Source organism: Bombina bombina, chromosome 5 (genome assembly GCF_027579735.1).
Source record: "Bombina bombina isolate aBomBom1 chromosome 5, aBomBom1.pri, whole genome shotgun sequence".
Classification (NCBI taxonomy): domain Eukaryota; kingdom Metazoa; phylum Chordata; class Amphibia; order Anura; family Bombinatoridae; genus Bombina; species Bombina bombina.
In genome coordinates this window covers 1,000,419,678-1,000,442,135 of record NC_069503.1, presented here as the reverse complement: position 1 = coordinate 1,000,442,135, position 22,458 = coordinate 1,000,419,678, and the positions used below count along the sequence as shown (strand labels likewise).

Genomic DNA, 22,458 nt, shown 5'->3' with positions numbered 1-22,458 from the left:
ACATGGCCATCCGATGCAGAGAGAGCCACTCTGTGGCCCTCTCTGCACCGGACATCGATGGCCGGTATCGTTGGTGGGTGGGAGCCGAATTGGGAGGCGGGTGGGCGGCCATCGGTGTTGCGCGTGACGTCACGGGGGGCGGGATCGGGGACCGTCGGGGGAGCGCACGGGCGCGCGCGCGTGCACGGGGGGGTGGCGGGCGGGCGCGTGCACGGGGCGGGAGCGGGTGGGAACCGCTACACTACAGAAAAGTAAAAAAGTAAAAGTAAAAAAAAAAATTAAATAAACTTTTTTTCAAAACCATCTAAGGGATCTGGAAGGGGTGGGGGGTTGGTCTTGGGGGGGGGGGGAAAGCTACACTACAGAAAAGGGACATATTTTATTTAAAAAAAAAGCATTTTTTTTCACTAAACTGGGTACTGGCAGACAGCTGCCAGTACCCAAGATGGCGCACATTAAGTCAGAGGGGGAGGGTTAGAGAGCTGTTTAGTGGGGGATCAGTGAGGTTGGGGGCTAAGGGGGATCCCTACACAGAAGCATATGTAAATATGCTAACAAAAAATGCACAAAAAAGCCCAAATATACCTTTTATTTTAGTACTGGCAGAGTTTCTGCCAGTACTTAAGATGGCAGGGACATTTGTGGGGTAGGGGAGGGAAGAGAGATGTTTGGGAGGGATCAGGGGGTCTGATGTTTCAGGTGGGAGGCTGATCTTTACACTAAAGCTAAAATTAACCCTGCAAGCTCCCTACAAGCTACCTAATTAACCCCTTCACTGCTAGCCATAATACACGTGTGATGCGCAGCGCCATTTAGCAGCATTCTAATTACCAAAAAGCAACTCCAAAGTCATATATGTCTGCTATTTCTGAACAAAGGGGATCCCAGAGAAGCATTTACAACCATTTGTGCCATAATTGCACAAGCTGTTTGTAAATTATTTCAGTGAGAAACCTAAAATTGTGAAAAATTTTACGTTTTTTTTTAATTTGATCGCATTTGGCGGTGAAATGGTGGCATGAAATATACCAAAATGGGCCTAGATCAATACTTGGGGTTGTCTACTACACTACACTAAAGCTAAAATTACCCCAAAAAGATCCTTACATGCTCCCTAATTAACCCCTTCACTGCTGGGCATAATACACGTGTGGTGCGCAGTGGCATTTAGCGGCCTTCTAATTACCAAAAAGCAATGCCAAAGCCATATATGTCTGCTATTTCTGAACAAAGGGGATCCCAGAGAAGAATTTACAACCATTTATGCCATAATTGCACAAGCAGTATGTAAATAATTTCAGTGAGAAACTGAAAGTTTGTGAAAAAATTTGTGAAAAAGTGAACAATTTTTTGTATTTGATCGCATTTGGCGGTGAAATGGTGGCATGAAATATACCAAAATGGGCCTAGATCAATAATTTGGGATGTCTTCTAAAAAAAAATATATACATGTCAATGGATATTCAGGGATTCCTGAAAGATATTAGTGTTCTAATGTAACTAGCGTTAATTTTGAAAAAAAATGGTTTGAAAATAGCAAAGTGCTACTTGTATTTATGGCCCTATAAGTTACAAAAAAAGCAAAGAAGATGTAAACATTGGGTATTTCTAAACTCAGGACAAAATTTAGAAACAATTTAGCATGGGTGTTTTTTGGTGGTTGTAGATATGTAACAGATTTTGGGGTTCAAAGTTAGAAAAAGTGTGTTTTTTTTCCATTTTTCCTCATATTTTATAATTTTTTTTATAGTAAATGATAAGATATGATGAAAATAATGGTATTTTTAGAAAGTCCATTTAATGGCGAGAAAAACGGTATATAATATGTGTGGGTACAGTAAATGAGTAAGAGGAAAATTTCAGCTAAACACAAACACCGCAGAAATGTAAAAATAGCCTTGGTCCCAAACGGACAGAAAATGGAAAAGTGCTCTGGTCACTAAGGGGTTAAGAATAAGTTATATAGTGTTAGATTTACACAAATGTACACTGAAAAGGAACTACTTTCTAAATGAAATTAAATCGTATTGTTTATTCTTAGCTTTCATCTGCTCTAATTTGTTAATAGATTTGTTTATGTCAACTCAAATAAACACATTTTTACATGTCACTTGTGGTGTTAAGACTCACAAATGAATAAAGGGATCGTCTATTCAAAATTAAACTTAAAATTAAAAAGCAAGAATGTAAGCTTAGGAGCCAGCTCATTTTTGGTTCAGCACCTGGGCAGCACTTGCTGATTGGTGTCTTAATGTAGCTATCAATTAACAAGCACTACCCAGGTGCTGAACCAAAAATGGGCCGGCTCCTAAGATTATATTCTTGCTTTTTCAAATAAAGATACCAATAGAACAAAGAACAATTGATAATTGGAGTAAATTAGAAAGATGCTTAAAATTGCATGTTCTATCTGAATCATGAAAGTTTAATTTTGACTAGACTATTTCTTTAAGTATTATATAGCATATAGGACGCACTCTTTTTTATAGAATAAATATTCAAGTATCAGCATTGATTTTTATATAGGGTTGACATTTTACAAAGATAATACATAATTCATATCAGATAGTTCATGTTTTATTTTGGAGCAGTATAAAAAACATTGAGACAGATTTTAATCTGATATGTTACAACTTTAAATACAAAAGAAGAAAGTGATTTGTGTGAGAACATTATCGTATGAATGTAAAACAACTATGAAAAATAATTAAAGAAAGCAGGCTTGTCTCACCACGATAAGACGTGCATATTAAAGCTTATTACACAATTATCGGATGACTTATCTCTCTATTGATACAGTTAAGGAGATTAAATAAAAAACTAAGTAGAACGGAATCATATGCTCATTTAAATAAACCATGAAATTAATTTTATGATGATGAAACGGTTATTAAGATAAGGTTACTCAACTGACAAATCCTGCTAAATATTAACAGTGTACTATGGCAGAACTTGAGCTATTTATTCTACCCACATTCTTAAAGTTATATTAAGTTTTTAAAATGACCAGCAATTAAATTATTACACATGTACTTTAGAATAACAGGTACCAATGTAGATGGTATTTTAGGGTATAAATAATTTGTGCCCCCAGATATCACCAGGGACAGTAAACACCTAACTACACTATTTTTCTGTTGCCTTGTAAAAAATGAACATACTACTTGAGAGTGAATTTTTTTGAATGCTTTAAAGGGACATTGTACACTAGATTTTTCTTTACATAAATGTTTTGTAGATGATCTATTTATATAGCCCATCTGGGTGTGTTTTTGTAACAATGTTTAGTTTTGCTTATTTTTTAATAACATTGTGCTGATTTTCGGTCTCCTAAGCAAGCCCCAAAGTATAAGACAAAGACTGAAGTCTACATATTCCTGATGGCTCCTGTTTGTGTAATAGGTCTTCTCATATGCAGGGGAGGGTCTTCTCTTGCTGCTTTCTCAGCCCCTTTTAGTGGGTGTCCCAGCCTAACCTCATCAACAGTGCTAAACCGGGAGCTTCTAAGTACATTTTAAAAGGTTTTATACTGTGCATATTATTTTTTATAGTAGCGTCTATTACATGCAGTTATATGAAAATTGGTGTGTACTGCCCCTTTAACTTGTTTGCTGCAAATGTTTTTCAATAGACAAACTCCACCCACCACATGCCTTATTTGGAGGAGCCAATCTGCACTTGTTACTTGAGTACCTAAAGCTAGCCACAGCCATTGTTTTAGCAAAATCACCATTGTCATTTTCCATATCTGATATTATCTACTGTAATCAATCAGCAACATATATGTAGCAGGGTTAGGCATGTGAAATCTGCTATGTGCACTTTCAGTTGTCATAATGGGAAAATGGGAGCAAAATAAATAATAAAAGTATATAGCAAATGTATTTTACCCATGGTATGCAATGCTAGATCCCCCAGCATTATTATAAGGTAAAATGGGTTAACTTTACATCTTGGTATATATGGAGCACTGCCAGTAATCCCTACATTACTCATCACATATAACTGCCTAACTCCATGGAACACAAAACCTAACCATCTGTAATCAGCACTCAGCACTCACCTACCCTATAGTTTCCAGAGCCCACCACTACAAAAAAGGCTCACTGTATTGACCACACCTTCACTGCAGCAAACACAATCCCTTATATATGGCACCCACAACCCACACATGAAGGTGCCCTGTTGCCTCTCTACAACCAAATGTAATACCCAATGTGCACTGCTCCTACTGCAATACCCGTAAAGCACACACCTCATTGAATGCCCATACCCAGTTCAAACTATAATGCCCACTTAGCTGCTGCACCCATCTGCAGTAAACAGCAAACACCAGTTGCAGCAGGGTACTCAGAATAGCTTTGAAATTGCTAGAAGCAATTCCAAAGGTCTGTTTGTGATTCTATGCCACGCTAAAAAATGTTAATTTCTAGGTTGTCTCATGAACCTCATTCACATATTAAAAGATCACTTTTAAGACCTTGAAAATGCATCATAGTTATAAAATCATAAAAAAGATTCTGCATGAAAGATGTTAAAATCTGTTTATTCAGTTTATCATTTGCTCATACATTAAACCAAGTAAAGACTTTCTGTACTCACTTCTGCAGGTCTTCTCGTCAGGATTAAGGATGTACCCTTGTTTGCATTTACATAGGTAGGAGCCAGGAGTATTGATACAAAAGTGATCACAGCCATGTCTAACCGTAGAACATAGATGAGGAGCTGCAAGAAACAAAGTATTTTAAAGAGACAGTCTACACCAGAATGTTTATTGTTTAAAAAGATAGATAATACCTTTGTTACCCATTCCCTAGTTTTGCATAACCAACACAGTTATAAATACACTTTTTATCTCTGTGATTACCTTGTATCTAAGCCTCTGCAAACTGCCCCCTTATTTCAGTTCTTTTGACAGACATCCATTTTAGCCAATCAGAGCTTGCTCACTGGAACTCCACGTGCGTGAGCACAGTGTTATCTATATGACACCCATGAACTAACACCCTCTAGTGGTGAAAAACTGTCAAAATGCCCTGAGAGAAGAGGCGGCCTTCAAGGGCTTAGAAATTAGCATATGAACCTCCTAGGTTTAGCTTTCAACTAAGAATACCAAAAGAACAAAGCAAATGGTGATAAAACATAATTTATGCTTAACTGATAAATTTCTTTCTTTCCGGATATGGTGAGTCCACAGAATCATCAATTTCTAGTGGGAATATCACTCCTGGCCAGCAGGAGGAGGCAAAGAGCACTACAGCAAAGCTGCTATATATGTCACTTCCCTTACCCATAATTCCCAGTCATTCGGCCAAAGGAAAAATGGAAAAAGAAGATAACACAAAAGTATAGAGGTGCCTGAGGTTTTAGAAAAAAAACTGTCTTAAATAAAGGGTGGGTCGTGGACTCACCATATCCGGAAAGAAAGAAATTTATCAGGTAAGCATAAATTTTGTTTTCTTTCCTAAGATATGGTGAGTCCACGGAATCATCAATTACTAGTGGGAATCAATACACATGCTAGAGGACACAGATGATAAGAGAGGGACAAGACAGGTAGACCTAAACAGAAGGCACCACTGCCTGAAGAACCCTTCTCCCAAACAAGCCTCAGCCGAGGCAAAAGTATCAAATTTATAAAACTTTGAAAAAGTTGCAGCCTTGCAAATCTGTTCCACAGAAGCTTCATTTTTTAAATGCCCAGGAAGAAGAAACAGCCCTCGTGGAATGAACAGTGATTCTCTCAGGAGGTTGCTGTCCAGCAGTCTCATAGGCCAAACGAATAATACTCCTTAGCCAAAGGGAAAGAGAAGTAGCCGTAGCTTTCTGACCCTTGCCCTTCCCAGAAAAACAAACAAACAAAGCAGAAGACTGACGAAAGTCCTTAGTCGCCTGAAGATAAAATTTCAAAGCACGCACAACATCTAGGTTGTGCAACAAACGCTCCTTAGGAGAAGAAGGATTAGGACACAAAGAAGGAACCACAATCTCCTGATTAATATTCTTGTTTGAAACAACCTTAGGTAGGAAACCTAATTTAGTACGTAGAACCATCTTATAAGAATGAAAAATAAGATAAGGAGAATCAAACTGCAGAGCCAAGAGTTCCAAAACTCTCAGAGCAGAAGAAATAGCAACAAGAAACAAAACTTTCCAAGATAACATCTAAATATCTAAGGAATGCATAGGTTCAAACGGAGCCCGCTGTAAAAATCTAAGAACAAGGTTAAGACTCCAGGGAGGAGTAACGAACTTAAACACAGGCCTGATCCTAACCAAGGCCTGACAAAAAGATTGCACGTCTGGTGCATCTACCAAACGCTTATGCAATAAAATAGACAACGCAGAAATCTGACTTTCAGAGTACTAGCTGACAAACCCTTCTCCAGACCCTCCTGGAGAAAAGACAAAATCCTAGGAATCATGACTCTACTCCAAGAGTAGCCTCTGGATTCACACCAATACAGATATTTATGCCATATTTTATAGTAAATCTTTCTTGTCACAGGCTTATGAGCCTGAATCATGGTCTCAATGACCGACTCTAAAAATCCATGCTTAGATAAAATCAAGCGTTCAATCTCCAAGCAGTCAGCTTCAGAGAAACAAGATTTGGATGAAGAATAGGACCCTGAAGTAGAAGGTCCTTCCTCAGAGGGAGTCTCCACGGAGGTAGAGACGACATTTCCACTAGATCTGCATACCAGATCCTGCGAGGTCGCACCGGCGCTATGAGAATCACCGACGCCCTCTCCTAGTTGATCCGAGCAATGACTCTTGGCAGGAGATCGAATGGAGGAAATATGTAAGCTAGACTGAAATTCCAAGGGACCACCAGAGCATCTATCAAGAAAGCCTGTAGATCCCTTGACCTCGAGTCGTACCTCAGAAGCTTGGCATTCTGCCGAGAAGCCATGAGATCCAGTTCTGGCTGCCAGCAAATGAGGATTAAACTGGAAAATACTACCGGATGGAGTTCCCACTCCCCCGGATGAAAGGTCTGTCGGCTCAGAAAATACGCCTCCCAATTGTCCACTCCTGGGATGTGGATCACAGAAAGACAACAGTTGTGAGACTCCGCCCACTGGATTATCTGGGCCACCTCTGTCATGGCTCCGAGTTCCCCCTTGGTGGTTGATGTACGCCACCGATGTTATGTTGTCCAACTGGAACCTGATAAACCGGGCTAAGGCTAACTGAGGCCAGGCTAGTAGAGCATTGAAAATCGCTCTCAGTTCTAGAATGTTTATAGGGAGAACTGACTCCTCCTGGGTCCAAAGACCCTGAGTCTTCAATGACCCCCAAATTGTTCCCCAACCTAGAAGGCTGGCATCCGTGGTCACAATCACCCAGGAAGGTCTGCGAAAGCAAGTTCCCTGGGAGAGGTGTTCCTGAGACAACCACCACAGAAGAGAGTCCCTTGCCACCTGAACTATTTGCAGAGACAGATCCGCATAGTCCCTGTTCCATTGCCTTAACATGCATAACTGTATAGGTCTGAGATAGAACCGAGCAAATGGAATGATGTCCATAGAAGCTACCATCAGACCAATTACCTCCATACATAGAGCCACTGACTGCCGAGGAGAGGACTGAAGGACAAGACAAGAGCTAAATATCTTTGTTTTTCTGACCTCTGTCAGAAATATCTTCATTAGTAGGGAGTCTATTATGGTCCCTAAAAACAGTACTCTTGTGGCTGGAATCAGAGAACTCTTTCCCAGATTCACCTTCCAACCGTGGGAGCGAAGAAAAGACAACAAGATCTCTGTATGAGAGTTTGCTTGTTGAAAAGACGGCCCCTGAACCAGAATGTCGTCCAGATATGGTGCTACTGCAATGCCCTTATACCGAATCACTGCGAAAAGAGCCCCCAGGACCTTTGAGAAAATTCTGGGAGCTGTGTCAAGGCCGAATGGAAGAGCCACAAACTGAAAATGATTGTCTAAGAAAGCAAATCTTAGAAACTTGTGATGATCCCGGTGAATGGGAACATGAAGGTACGCATCCTTTAAGACTATGGTTGTCAAAAACTGACCCGCTTGAACCAAAGGAAGAATGGAACGTATAGTCTCCATCTTGAAGGACGGTACTCTGAGGAACTTGTTTAAACACTTTAGGTCTAAAATAGGTCTGAAAGCCCCCTCTTTCTTGGGCACCACAAACATATTTGAAAAAATCCCAGACCCTGTTCCTGCGAAGGAACTGGAACTAGCAAAAAGATCCTTGATACAATTTGAGAACGCCTCTCTCTTTATCTGGTCTAGAGATAATCTTGAGAGAAGAAACCTGCCTCTGGGAGGAAATGTCTTGAATTCTTGTACCCCTGAGATACAATTTCCATGGCCCACAGGTCTGAGACATCTCGTATCCAAGCCTGAGCAAATTGAGAAAGCCTGTCCCCTACTAGATTCCGTTCCTTGATCGGGGGCCGACCCTTCATGCTGACTTGGAGTCAGACGCATGTTTCTTAGACTGTTTCCCCTTGTTCCAAGACTGACTAGACTTCCAGGAAGACTTGGATAGTTCCTGCTTGGAAAAGGAAGCGGAGGGATTACCGCTAAAGTTACGAAAGGAATGAAAATTACTCTGACACCCTTTCTGCTTATTCTTCTTATCCCGAGGAAGAAAAGATTCCTTTCCTCCTGTGATATCTGAAATAATTTCAGCCAAACCAGCCCCAAACAAGGTCTTATCCTTGTAGGGAATAGCTAATAACTTAGATTTAGAAAAAAACATCCGCAGACCAGGGTTTTAACCAAAGGGCTCTGCGAGCTAGGACGGCAAAACCAGACATTTTGGCTCCTAGTTTAATGACCTGTAAGTAAGCATCCATAATTAAGGAATTGGCCAACTTAAGAGCCTTAATCCTGTCCCCGGATCTCCTCAAGAGGAGTATCTGTCTGAATAGAATCAGACAAGGCATGAAACCAGTAAGCTGCAGCGCTGGTAACAGTAGCAATACACACCGCAGGCTGCCATTGAACATACATTTTCTTTAATAATGCCTCCAATTTCTTATCCATTGGATCCTTAAAGGAACAACTATCCTCTATGGGAATAGTGGTCCTCTTAGCCCAAGTGGAAATAGCTCCTTCCACCTTAGGAACCGTTTGCCACGACTCTTTAATAGAATCAGCTATAGGAAACATTTTCTTAAAAATAGGAGATGGAGAAAAAGGAATACCAGGTCTCTCCCACTCCCATGCAATAATTTCAGAAGAACGGCCTGGAACAGGAAATACCTCCACCGCAGAGGGAACATCAAAATACTTGTTCAGCTTACTAGACTTCTTAGGGTTAACAACGATAGTAGTATCGGAGTCATTCAAGGTAGCCAAAACCTCCTTAAGTAACAAGCGGAGGTGCTCCAGCGTAAATCTGAAGGACACAACTTCAGCATCAGCAGAAGGAATTACACTGCCAGAATTCAAGATTTCATCCTCAGATGCACCCGAAGAATCTTAATCCTCAGACTTCTGAGAGGAAATACTTTGATTAGCCACTTCAGGATCAGAAATCTTAGTTACTGTTTCTTTAAATTTCCTTTTGCGTTTTCCCTGCAGCATGGGAAAAGCAGACAGCGCCTCAGATACCGCAGAGGATACCTGGGCAGCAATATCTTGCAAAGAAACTTCAGACGGAGCATGAGAGGAAACACAGGGCACTGCATGTGCAGATGAATAGGATTGGAACGCCTGAGTCAGCATATCTTAGGAAAGAAAAGTAAATTGGAAAAAATCATGGAAGTTTATTTTGGACTAGACTGTCCCTTTAATAATGTATTTGGAAAGAAATGTATTAACCAGAAAAACAGATTGAATTGTTAAGAACAGGTGCAGAAAATATCACAACGAACCTTACATACCCACTTATGCACAGGAACACAATCATGCACATGCATGTGCGCACTTGCAGAGCACTGTCTTTCATATATCATGTAGTCTTATAATAACAATTATATGAATACTAATATTTTAATATGGGAAATTCTTATATTTTATTTTCTCTATTGCAGTAACTAGTTTTATATTTATAGACAAAATATTTTAATGTGATTTTCTAATATCCATATTATTTTTTTATTTTTTTTTATTTTTTTTAAAACAAGCTTTATTGGAAGTCAACAGCGATACAATTTAGTGAGCGACACACAAATCAGGGATAAAAATTATAAGATACGGTACATATCGTCAAGGTTATACTTTACGCAATCTCTCTTTCAGGGTGAACCCCCTGTGCCACGGATCATCCTACTTGGGGTTATTGTCCATTAAGTCTGTATTGGGATGCCGCTCTTGAGGCATCCCTCGCTGTGCTAATTTGCGTAGACCAAAAATTATCCTATCATCACAGTGGCTAGTGTATCTAAGGTTAGGTTATACAGATTCCAATAAGCATAACATCATTCAATAAAACAACTACAACATTTGTATGTGCAATTGATTAAACCTCTTTAAACCACACCTACTATGTGGCGGTGAAGGGAGGGGAGGAAAATAGGAGAGAAGGATGGAGTGAGAGATGAGAGATAGGATGGCAGGTTAGAGGAGAAGGGGGGGGGGGGGAAGAGTAATAGAGGCCTGGCCTGGGAGGTCCCGCTCTATGTTTTGTATTTCCTCCACTGGAGCTTAGTCTCCAGTTATGGCGGGGGCTTTAAGTAGGGTCTCCCAATAGAACTGGACGTTATGGAAAAAGGATAAATTACCATTGCTATAGTAAGAATATTCTTCCGCCGCTAAGAGTTCTGAGGTGTGTGTGAGCCATTCCTGTATTGTGGGAGTGCGTGCAGATTTCCATTTGCGGGCAATAAGTGCCTTTGCACTATTTAGGCTAATTTGTGTTAGTTTCCATTTGATTTTACAAACTTTATCAGGTTTATGATTTAGGAGGGCTATAGAGGGCGAAAGGTGAAATGTTGTTCCCAATAGTTCCCTAAGGAGCTGCTCCACTCCCCTCCAAAAGGGAGATATTGAGCGGCATTGCCACCAGATATGTGCCATCGTCCCATTGGACCCGCACCCCCTCCAACAAGTGGCACCCGCTCCTGGGTAGATCTTTTTAAGTCTTTCCGGTGTGAGATACCAGCGGAACAACACCTTATGGTTAAGCTCTAGGGATCTTGGTATGGATGAGGACTTGGCGGTGTAGTGTAATATATCTTGCCAATGTTCCTCAGGGATCTCCGCTCCCAGCTCCTCCTGCCAATGTAGTTTATAAGGAGAGGACGTGGGGGTCTGTGCTGCATCTAGCATTTTTTTGGCCTTTGATAGAGAGCCACGGGGGGTCGTACCAGATAGGCATAGCGTTTCAAAGTGGGTCAGATCTCTGAGTAGGCTATCCCTATGGGGTGAAATTTTCAATAGGTGTGTGAGCTGTGCATATTTGAGCCACCCAGAGAAAGCACCTCCTGCCAAGTCAGCCAGCTGGGAGCGGGTTTTTAATGCGTGGTTAAAAACCAGATTAGTAAACGGTATTGTGCGCTCCAGGCCAGTAGGATTGGGTCTTTCGGCCAGTAACCCTCCCGTGAATTCAGCATTATAAGAGATTGGAGACATTGGGGAGATAAGGGACGAGATGCCCTTTATTTTAGCTCGAATCCCATCCCATGTTTTGAATAGGTGGTTGTATAGTGGGGATAGTCTTGCTAGGGGGGGTCTAGCCGAATGCTTGACCCAACTAAGGGGACCAATATTCGGAGATTTTAATAAGAAAGAGTCTATAGTTGTCCATGCTTTGGAATTTGCCGGGTTATGCCATTCAATGATTCTCTGCAGAACTACGGCCCTATGGTATGACAACACCGACGGCACTCCTAGCCCTCCTGCGCCCAGCGGGGCTGTAATAATTTTCTTGCTAATACGTGGTTTAATGTTACCCCATATAAAAGAGTTTATTATTGACTGTAGTTGATTGATATATGTGTTCGGGAGGTGGATAGGTACAGTCTGCATAACATAAAGCAGTTGTGGGAGGGCCGTCATCTTTACTGCTTGCATCCTACCCCACCACGAGAGTGGTCTATGCTGCCAACCGTCGAGTTCCTTTTTGAGCCTATGCATGAGGGGTATATAGTTGTGCTTAAATAGTTTGCTACTCCCCGGCGTGAGCTGGATTCCTAAGTATTTAAGTTTGTCTAGATTTAGTTTATATGGGCAGTGAGTCCTTAAGGCCTCAAAGGATTGCTTTTTCATATTAATATTTAGGATTTCAGATTTTTGTGCATTTATATGAAAATTGGAGTGGGCGCTAAATCGGTTGAATTCCTCTAATAAATAGGTGATGGAAGTGGAGGGGGAAGTTAACAGAATAAGGACATCGTCCGCGTAGAGGGTTATTTTGAAAGAGTTGGGACCTAAGGTTATACCAGTGATATTGGGGTTCTGTCTGATGTGTGCCGCGAGCACCTCCATGGAGATAGCAAAGAGGAGCGGGGACAGGGGGCAGCCCTGCCTAGTCCCATTCCCAATGCTAAAGCTATCTGACAGAACACCGTTAGCTTTAATTTTCGCTGAGGGTTGTGTGTAAAGGCTAAAAATTCTATGGGTCATCAGGTCTCCGATACCGAAGGCGGACAGGCACGAGTGTAAGAAGTTCCAGTCCAGCCGGTCGAAGGCTTTCTCAGCATCTGTCGATATTAATATCGATGGGATCTTCGACCGGCTGGCATGCTCTAAGAGGTGGATTACCCTGATGGTATTGTCCCGTGCTTCTCTCCCGGGGATAAACCCCGTTTGATCCACATGGATAATTTGAGGGAGAATGGAGTTTAAACGGGTTGCCAAAATTTTTGCATAAATCTTGACGTCGGAGTTGAGCAGGGATATAGGTCTATAATTTTCCACTTTCTGGGGGTCTCTGTCCGCCTTCGGCAAAACTATAACGTGAGCCTCTAAGCTGCTCCTGGGCCAGGGTGTCTTATCATCTATCGCTCTGAACATGGAAGTAAGGTGCGGGGCCAGGAGTTGCCTGTAGTTTTTATAGTATAGGTTTGTGAACCCGTCGGGTCCTGGGCTCTTGCGCAGGGGGAGGGATTTTATAGCTAGGAGGACTTCTTGGAGGGTAATAGGGGCCTCTAGTTTCTGGGATAGCTCTGCAGTGAGGGCCGGGAGTGCAGCTTCAGCTATATACCTCTCTCGCTCTTGAAGATTAGCCGCCAATGGTGGTTTCGGCAGGTTATATAGTGTATTATAAAACTTTCTAAATTCTTCTACTATATGGTGGCTGCTGAGAGCCTGACGGCCCGCAGAGTCGACTATGCTATGTACATATGAGTTCAGCTTCTGTTCCTTAAGGTTTTTTGCTAGGGTCGGGCCTATCTTGTTTGAGTTGGCCAGATACATTTTCTTGAGGTATAACGCTTTGGATTGGGCTTCTCTGAATATTAACCTATTTAAGTCATTCCTTGCCTGCCTCAACTTATCTACTATGACTTTATCTAGAGGGGAGTTTTTGTGAGTCTGTTCTAATTCGCGAATATTTTGGATCATTAAGTGATAGGTCTCGCGGTATTGTTTGGTGAGGGCCGCCTTGCGTTTTATCATTTCCCCTCTAATGACACATTTGTGGGCCTCCCATAGAGTGTGCGGTGATATGTCTGGCGTGTTATTGAGTTCAAAATAAACTTTTATCATCTCCGCAACGCTTTTAGAGAATATTGGGTGTTTTAACAGGGATTCATCGAGCCGCCATGAGTAAGGGGTCAACGGTCGTTCAGACCATTTCAAAGTAGCCGACACTGCGGCGTGGTCGGACCAACTTGTTGGTTCGATGTCCGCCTCCTGTACTAAGCAATAGTTAATTTGATCTACAAATACATAGTCTATGCGTGAGTAGCATTGGTGCGGGTTGGAAAAGAAGGTGTAGTTCCGCTGGCCCGGGTGTTTGGCCCTCCACACATCAATCAGGGTGAGCTTATGTGCCCACGATCTAAGGTCCTGTAGGGTTTTTATGGGGATACTGCCTCGACCCAGGGAGCAATCAATACCCGGCTCGAGTGCAACATTTAGGTCACCAGCTAATATTAAGGCACCTTTCTGTACCTGAAGGATTTTAGTCGTAACTCTTTTAAAAAATTGTGCTTGTTTCAAATTTGGGGCATAGACATTGACCATCGTAACTGGTCGACTATAAAGGAGGCCGATAAGGATAATCCATCTTCCCCCTGGATCCGTTTCCATGGTTGTAAGTTGAAACGGCAGTGTCCTATGAAACAAGATTCCCACCCCCCCTCGTTTGGCTGTATGTGATGCAAAATATGCGGTGGGGTAGTCCTTGTTGGTAAATTTGGGGGAGTTATCTCTAGAAAAGTGGGTCTCTTGGACAAAGACCAGGTCAGCCTTAGATTTTTTAAAACATGAGAGAGCAACTGACCGCTTTGTGGGTGAATTTAGCCCCTTCGCATTCTGAGATACTAATTTAATATGGTGTTGTCCCGCGTGGGGGGACTTCTGGTTCAGCAACGGAGCCATACTGGACTACTAGTGGGATGGGGGGGATAGATGTTAATCTGCCATGGGAGACTCCATATGAGGGTAGCAACTAAATGTGTTTGCGGTATAGTGTGGTGGACTATTACCTGAGGGTGAACTGACGTGTAGCATTTACGGCCCCTGCCAGGCCTCGGGTAGTGGGGGGAAGTAGGAGAATGCGATGAGAGTAGGGTGGAGAGGGCAATTCTGTAATGGTAAAGAGCACATGTTAATAAAACAGAATATACAAAAATTAACACAAAAACTTGAACACAAACATGAAGCATTATTCGCCTCTGTCTACTTAACTAAGGGAAGGGGGTATAAGTGGCTGCTACTACTTGTGGTAGCAGGTCGGCAGCAGAACATTAAATCCTGGAGTTTGACATTCTGGGGTTACTAAACGGTGCAAGGCAGTCTAAACACACTAACAGCCTTAGCAGCGGTCCATAGGGGAGTGCAAGGCGTGAGGTAACAAGAAATAAAAGAAAAAGAGAGCAATACTTATACATTACTATGATCCATAGTCTGTGGTGAAATGGATTAACCAACACAAGTTCCTGCATGCTCCTTATCCATGCCCACAGGGGGGCAAGGGAAGGGGTCGCACAAGGCCGGAAAGTCTCATATATTGAGGTGATCTGCTGGAAGGTAGTTCCATAGTTCAGGGAGGTTCCCCTTGGTCAACAGAATTCTTAGCTGTGGGTCTCCGTTTCTTTCTTTGGGGGACCTGAGTCCACTCCTGTCTCTGTGAGTTTGGTGTGCGCTGGTCTCCGGGAGCCTCTTTCAGGTCAGGAGGCTTGGGTTGTGGTATCTTTAAGAGTGAGCAGAAATCTTCCAGGTCCTCAGGGGTTCTATAAACAGCAGTCAAATTGTCTCTGATTACTTTTAGATTAAAGGGGAATCCCCATCTATAAGGGATGCCAAGGTCTCTTAGGTGCAAGGTGAGGTATCTAGCCTCCCGCCTTTTGCTTAGGGTCATTTGGCTGAGGTCTGCATAGAATTGAAGGGCACATCCATTGTGTGTGATGGGAGATTTTTTCCGGGCCGCCGAGAGGATATTCTCCTTGTCCCTGAAACTGGTAAACTTGATAACAATGTCTCTCGGGGGGGCAGTGTCTTTCGGGGGGGGTCTCAGAGCTCTGTGATATCTATCCAGGGGGTAGTCCACCGCTTCTTCATTATCCATCAGTTTGTTGAATAATGTTTGTAGGTATGGTAGGAGTTCCGGGGTCTTGATGTTTTCGGAGACCCCCCTGATTCTGATATTTTGGCGCCTCCCCCTGTTGTCCAGGTCTTCAACCTGGTCCTGTAGTTGAGTTATGATAGTAGAGTGATGGGACATTTGGCGGGACTGGAGGTCGAGGATTCTGTCAGTTTGTTCTACATCTTCTTCAATTTGTGCTATCCTGGAACCTATTTCACTTATTTCCCTCTTGACCTCGGATAGGCTGGATTTTATCATTAAGCTAACTTGCCCTATAAACTTATTGAAGTCCTCTTTGGAGGGCAGAGTTTGCAAGTCCGCCTTAGTTAGCATTGTATCTGGGCTCTCCTCTGGATCAGAGTTGTGGGTTGGGGGTGGCATTTTCGCCGTATTGTCAGCTTGCTCAGTAGCCGCTGCTTCCGCAGCTTTAAAAAAACTGTGTACAGTGGAGGCCGTAGAGGTGTTACCCTTTCCCGCCTTGTCCGCTCTGGGTAGTCTTTTAGATGACATGATAGGCCTTAGTGGGTGTCCCTTGTTCAAATTTTGCTGCAGTGACAGTGTGTGGGAAAGTTAGGGGGGATCCCCTGTATCAAGTCGTGCGCCCCTCAATATAAATGGCAGGTTCAATTATAGGGCTGATATAAGAAATTATTCAGATGCCCGCTCCTTTATGAGGCACTGAGATATGGAGAACCGCACATGCCCAACAAACAGATGCCTTATTATTTACCTTGTGGAGGCGCCCCGCATCTAGTACTGCTCTGCTTTGGCCCTGCGTTGTAATCTGGGCCGTTAATGTTGCTGCTCATAGGAAACCCCCCTTTTCAGACCCGGTGTGCATAGCGATGGCGCAGCCCCGGGGCAGAGAGGGCCCAATGTATTATACGTGTGATGGGAATCAGATCCTCTCTTACCCCTCAGACTCGCTCCGTATAGTGATTCGATCACCGGTCCCACATCTGCGGTCCTCCGCCAACCGTGATATGGTGAAAAGAGAGGACGTGTACAGTATACTCCCTATGGCCCAGGTGACATGGCCATACGCCTCAGTGAAAGTCCTTGGTAGGCCTCAGGGGAGCCGCGTGGGTCCGCAGTTTGCTATATCCGGCCTAGCACGCACCGGAGCTTTAGTAAAGGTCGCCAAAAGTGTCACATGCCCCTAGAAATCAGGTGCGGGTATTTGTAGCTCCCGGATCTCAAAGCTGTGGTGCTGGTAAGATGATTTCGCCGACCACACTTCGGAGCTCTAAACACCTGCGACCATCTTGGGCACAGGCTAGCTCCGCCCCCCCCCATATTATTCTTTTAATATTGTTTTTTATTCTTTTTAAGATGAATTCAGATTTTTCTAGGACTGGACAGGCAACTGAAAGAGTGAGTATGATTTAAATATTCTTCTTTTGCTTAAATAACAACTGATAATCCTATTATAAACTTTAGATTAAACCCTATACTAAGCTTCTCACATTAGTAAATATTTAAAAAATAGACAAATATATAGAAAAATTCTCAGGTAACAGTTATATAGGGGAGGTTTAAAGGAATATAATAGTGATACTGTAAAATTCTCTAGTGCGCTAGATCATTTTACTACACCACTTCTACAAGGAGCTGCTTCTATCTCACAACCATAAGCTTCGCACCGAATAGAACAGCTTCCACTGCAAGGACATCGGAATCACAAAATTGTTTTTTTTTTAAAAAAAAGAATATATAAACAAATGCATAAAACAAAACAAAAAACTCTATAAAACAGTCCACTCTGACATGTGCAAAAGATAAAACTTGGAAAAAGTAAAAAAATAAAATAAATAAATAGATTTAAAAAAAAAAAAAGCAGACAACCCCGTCAGCAGCTTTGATATTGTGAGACAAGATATTAAACGTGCAATTTCATCTTATTACATATCACATGACTGACTGAACATCCTCAAATACCTTGGAATGTCCACAGTCAGTCCTTTTTTTTTGCATCTGCCAAGATAAATACCATTCTAGAAAGAACTAGAGACTAATGTAACATAACAAAACAGAGTAACATAGTAGATGAGGTTGAAAGAAGAGAAAAGTTCATTGAGTTTAACCTATACAAATCCTACCTGATTTACAATAAAGAAGTTGATAATTGAACTCATATTAATACAATTAGAAAGCTAACCTATTTAACACAACCAATTATATCCCTGATTTAATCAGGAATGTATCTAAGACAATTTAAATTAAATCTAATTGATTGGCATTCACTACCTCCTTAAAGGAATATGAAACCAAAAACATAATTTATTTATTTATTGACATAGTGAGTCCACGGATCATCTTAATTACTGTTGGGAATATCACTCCTGACCAGCAGGAGGAGGCAAAGAGCACCACAGAAAAAGCTGTTAAATACCACTCCCCCTACCCACAATCCCCAGTCATTCGACCAAAGGGAAAGGAGAAAGGAAGTAATCTAAGGTGCAGAGGTGCCTGAAGTTTATAGAAAAGAAAAATGTCTGAAAAACAGGGCGGGCCGTGGACTCACCGTGTCAAGAAAGAAATACATTTATCAGGTATGAATAAATTATGTTTTCTTTTTAATGACACAGTGAATCCATGGATCATCTTAATTACTGTTGGGAACCAATACCCAAGCTAGAGGACACGGATGATAAGGGAGGGACAAGACAGGTAACCTAAACAGAAGGCACCACTGCTTAAAAAACCTTTCTCCCAAAAGAAGCCTCTGCTAAAGCAAAAGTATCAAATTTGTAAAATGTAGAAAAAGTATGCAAAGATGACCAAGTCGCAGCCTTGCAAAGCTGATCTACAGAAGTTCCATTTATGAAAGCCCAAGAAGATGAAACAGCCCTCGTGGAATGAGCCATGATTCTCTAAGGAGCGGCTGACCAGCAGTCTCATATGCCAAGCGAATAACACTCCTCAACCAACAAGAAAGAGAAGTAGCCGTAGCTTTCTTACCCTTACACTTCCCAGAAAAGACAACAAATAAAGAAGAAGACTGGCGAAAATCCTTAGTCGCCTGCAAATAATATTTCAATGCACGAACCACATCCAGGTTGTGCAACAAATGCTCCTTATGAGAAGAAGGATTAGGACACAAAGAAGGAACAGCAATCTCTTGATTAATATTCTTATCAGAAACAACCTTGGGAAGAAAACCCAAGACAGTAAACAGAACTACCTTATCAGAGTGAAAAATAAGAAAAGGCAATTCATAATGTAAGGCTGAAAGCTCCGAAACTCTTCCAGCCGAAGAAATATCCACCAGAAACAAAACCTTCCAAGATAACATCCTAATATCCAAAGAATGCATAGGTTCAAACGGAGCCTGTTGAAGGACTCTAAGAACCAAATTAAGACTCCAAGGTGGAGTAGTAGACTTACACAGGCCGAATTCTAACAAGGCATGACAAAAAGAATGAACATCTGGCACATCTGCCAGGCGCTTGCGCAATAAAATAGATAAAGCAGAAATTTGACCCTTCAGGGTACTAGCAGATAAACCTTTCTCAAAACCCTCCTGGAGAAAAGACAAAATCCTAGGAATCCTAACTCTACTCCACGAGTAGCCTTTGGATTCACACCAATACAAATATTTACGCCAAATCTTATAATAAATCTTCCTAGTCACAGGCTTACGAGAATCAAGCGTTCAATCTACAAGCAGTCAGCTTCAGAGAAATGAGATTTGGATGAAGGAAGGGACCCTGCAGAAGCAGGTCCTTCCTTAATGGAAGATGCCAAGGTGGAAGGGAAGACATCTCCACCAGATCTGCAAACCAGATTCTGTGAGGCCACGCCAGAGCAATGAGAATCACAGATGCCCTCTCTTGTTTGACCCGAGCAATGACCCGAGGAAGAAGAGCAAACAGAGGGAACACATATGCCAGACTGAAAGTCCAAGGAACTGCCAGAGCATCTATCAGAACAGCCTGAGGATCCTTTGACCTCGACCCGTACCTTGGGAGCTTGGCACTCTGACGAGATGCCATGAGATCCAACTCCGGCTGCCCCCAACTGAGAATCAAGCTGGAAAATACCTCTGGTTGAAGTTCCCACTTCCCTGGAAGAAAAGTCTGGCTGCTCAGAAAATCCACTTCCCAATTGTCCCCCCCTGGAATATGGATAGCAGACAGACAACAGTTGTGAATCTCCACCCACTGCATAATCTTGGCTACCTCTGTCATGGCCAAGGAACTCTGAGTTCCTCCTTGATGATTGATGTAAGCCACTGACGTTATGTTGTTCGACTAAAACCTGATAAACTGGGTTGAAGTTAGCTGAGGCCAGGCTAGAAGAGCATTGAAAATTTCCAAAACATTTATTGGAAGAACTGACTCCTCCCGAGTCCATAGACCCTGAGCCCTTAATGAACTCCAGACAGCACCCCAGCCCAGCAAACTGGCATCCGTGGTTGCAATCACCCAGGTAGATTCGCGAAAGCAAGTCCCCTGAGAGAGAAAATCCTGATCTAGAACGATCTTTGGAGATAGATCCACATAATCCCCATTCCACTGCCTGAGCAAGCATAACTGCAGAGGTCTAAGATGGAACTGAGCAAACAGAATGATGTCCATGACTGAAACCATCAGACCAATAACCTCTATGCACTGAGCCACTGACGGCCAAGGAAGGGACTGAAGAGCAAGACACGTATTGAAAATCTTTGAATTTCTTGCTTCTGTCAGAAAAATTTGAAGCTCTAGAGAATCTATAATGGTCCCCAAAAATACCACTCTTGTAGCCGGAATTAAGGAACTTTTTTCTAAATTCACGTTCCAACCGTGGGAGCGCAGAAAAGACAACAACAACACCGTGTGGGAGTTTGCTAGTTGAAAAGAAGGATTCTGGGAGCTGTTGCCAGACCAAAAGGAAGAGCTACAAACTGAAAATGTTTGTCTAGAAATGCAGATTTTAGGAACCTGTGATGATCCCTTTGAATGGGAATATGCAGATACGCATCCTTTAGATCCACTGTGGTCATGAACTGACCTTCCTGAACCAAAGGAAGAATGGATCTTGATAGACGGAACCCTGAGAAACTTGTTTACACTCTTGAGATCTAAAATAGGTCTGAAAGTTCCTTCCTTTTTGGGAATGACGAAAAGATTGGCATAAAAACCCTGACACTGTTCCTGAACCGGAACAGGAACTATCACTCCCATGTCGGAAAGATTCTGAACACAACGTAAGAACGCCTCTCCTTTTATCTGGTTTACAGATAGCCTGGAGAGAAGAAACCTGCTTCTGGGAGGAAAATTCTTGAACTCCAGTTTGTAACCCTGGGACACAATATCTACCACCCAGGGATCCTGAACATCTCGAAACCAAGCTTGAGCGAAGAAAGAGAGTCTGCCCCCCACAAGATCCATTCCCAGATCAGGGGCAGACCCTTCATGCTGATTTTGAGTCAGCAACAGGCTTCCTGGACTGCTTACCCTTATTCCAAGACTGATTTGACTTCCAAGATGGCTTGGACTGTTCCTGCTTGGAGGAAGATTTACCAGAGAAGTTACGAAAAGAACGAAAATTACTCTGCCGACCCTTCTGTTTATTTCTTTTATTCTGAGTAAGAGAATGCCCCTTCCCTCCCGTGATATCTGAAATAATCTCAGCCAAACCTGGTCTTACCCTTGTAAGGAATAGACAAAAGCTTAGACTTAGAGGACACATCCACAGACCAGGATTTTAACCATAAAGCTCTGTGAGCTAAAATGGCAAAACCAGAAATTTTAGCTCCCAACTTGATGACCTGTAGAGAAGCATCTGCAATAAAGGAATTAGCCAACTTCAAAGCCTTGATTCTATCTTGAATTTCTTCAAGAGGAGTATCTTGCTGAATAGAATCAGACAATGCATCAAACCAATATGCTGCCGCACTAGTAACCATAGCAATACATGCAGCCGGTTGCCATTGATACCCCTGGTGTACATAAATCTTTTTAAGCAAAGCTTCCAACTTCTTATCTATAGGATCTTTAAAGGAACAGCTGTCCTCTTAAAGGAATAGTGGTCCTGTTGGTCAGAGTGGAAACTGCTCCCTCCACCTTAGGAACCATCTGCCAAGATTCCTTAATAGAATCAGAAATAAGAAACATCTTCCTAAAAATTGGAGAAGGGGAAAAAGGAATCCCAGGCTTCTCCCATTCTCGTGCAATAATATCTGAAACACGATCTGGTATAGGAAAAACTTCCACTGAAGAAGGGACATCAAAAAACGTATTAAAGGGACACTGAACCCACATTTTTTCTTTCATGATTCAAATAGAACATGACGGTTTAAGCAACTTTCTAATTTACTCCCATTAGCAAATTTTCTTCATTCTCTTGGTATCTTTATTTGAAATGCAAGAATGTAAGTATAGATGACGGCCCATTTTTGGTGAACAACCTGGGTTGTTCTTGCTGATTGGTGGATAAATTAATCAACCAATAAAAAGTGCTGTCCAGAGTTCTGAACCAAAAAAAGCTTAGATGCCTTCTTTTTCAAATAAAGATAGCAAGAGTACGAAGAAAAATTGATAATAGGAGTAAATTAGAAAATTGCTTTAAATTGCATGCTCTATCTGAATCACAAAAGAAAAAAATTGGGTTCAGTGTCCCTTTATGTTTACTAGATTTCTTAGAAATAACCATGACTGACGCCTCAGAGTCATCCAAGGTAGCCATAACCTCCTTGAGTAACAAACGGAGGTGCTCCAGCTTAAACCTAAAGGAAACAACCTCAGGTTCAGAAGAAGGATTTACACTATAAGAATCCAAAATATCACCCTCAGA

General features: G+C 42.2%; 1 protein-coding gene across 1 annotated transcript in view; it reads right to left on the bottom strand.

The window, feature by feature from the left end:
* MATN2 (matrilin 2) overlaps positions 1–22,458 on the bottom strand; it is a 295,468-nt gene that overhangs the window by 141,414 nt on the left and 131,596 nt on the right. The window contains exon 4 of the mRNA XM_053715235.1: positions 4,603–4,725. Within this exon, the coding sequence (XP_053571210.1) occupies positions 4,603–4,725 (123 nt within the window). The remainder of the gene's footprint in view (positions 1–4,602; positions 4,726–22,458) is intronic.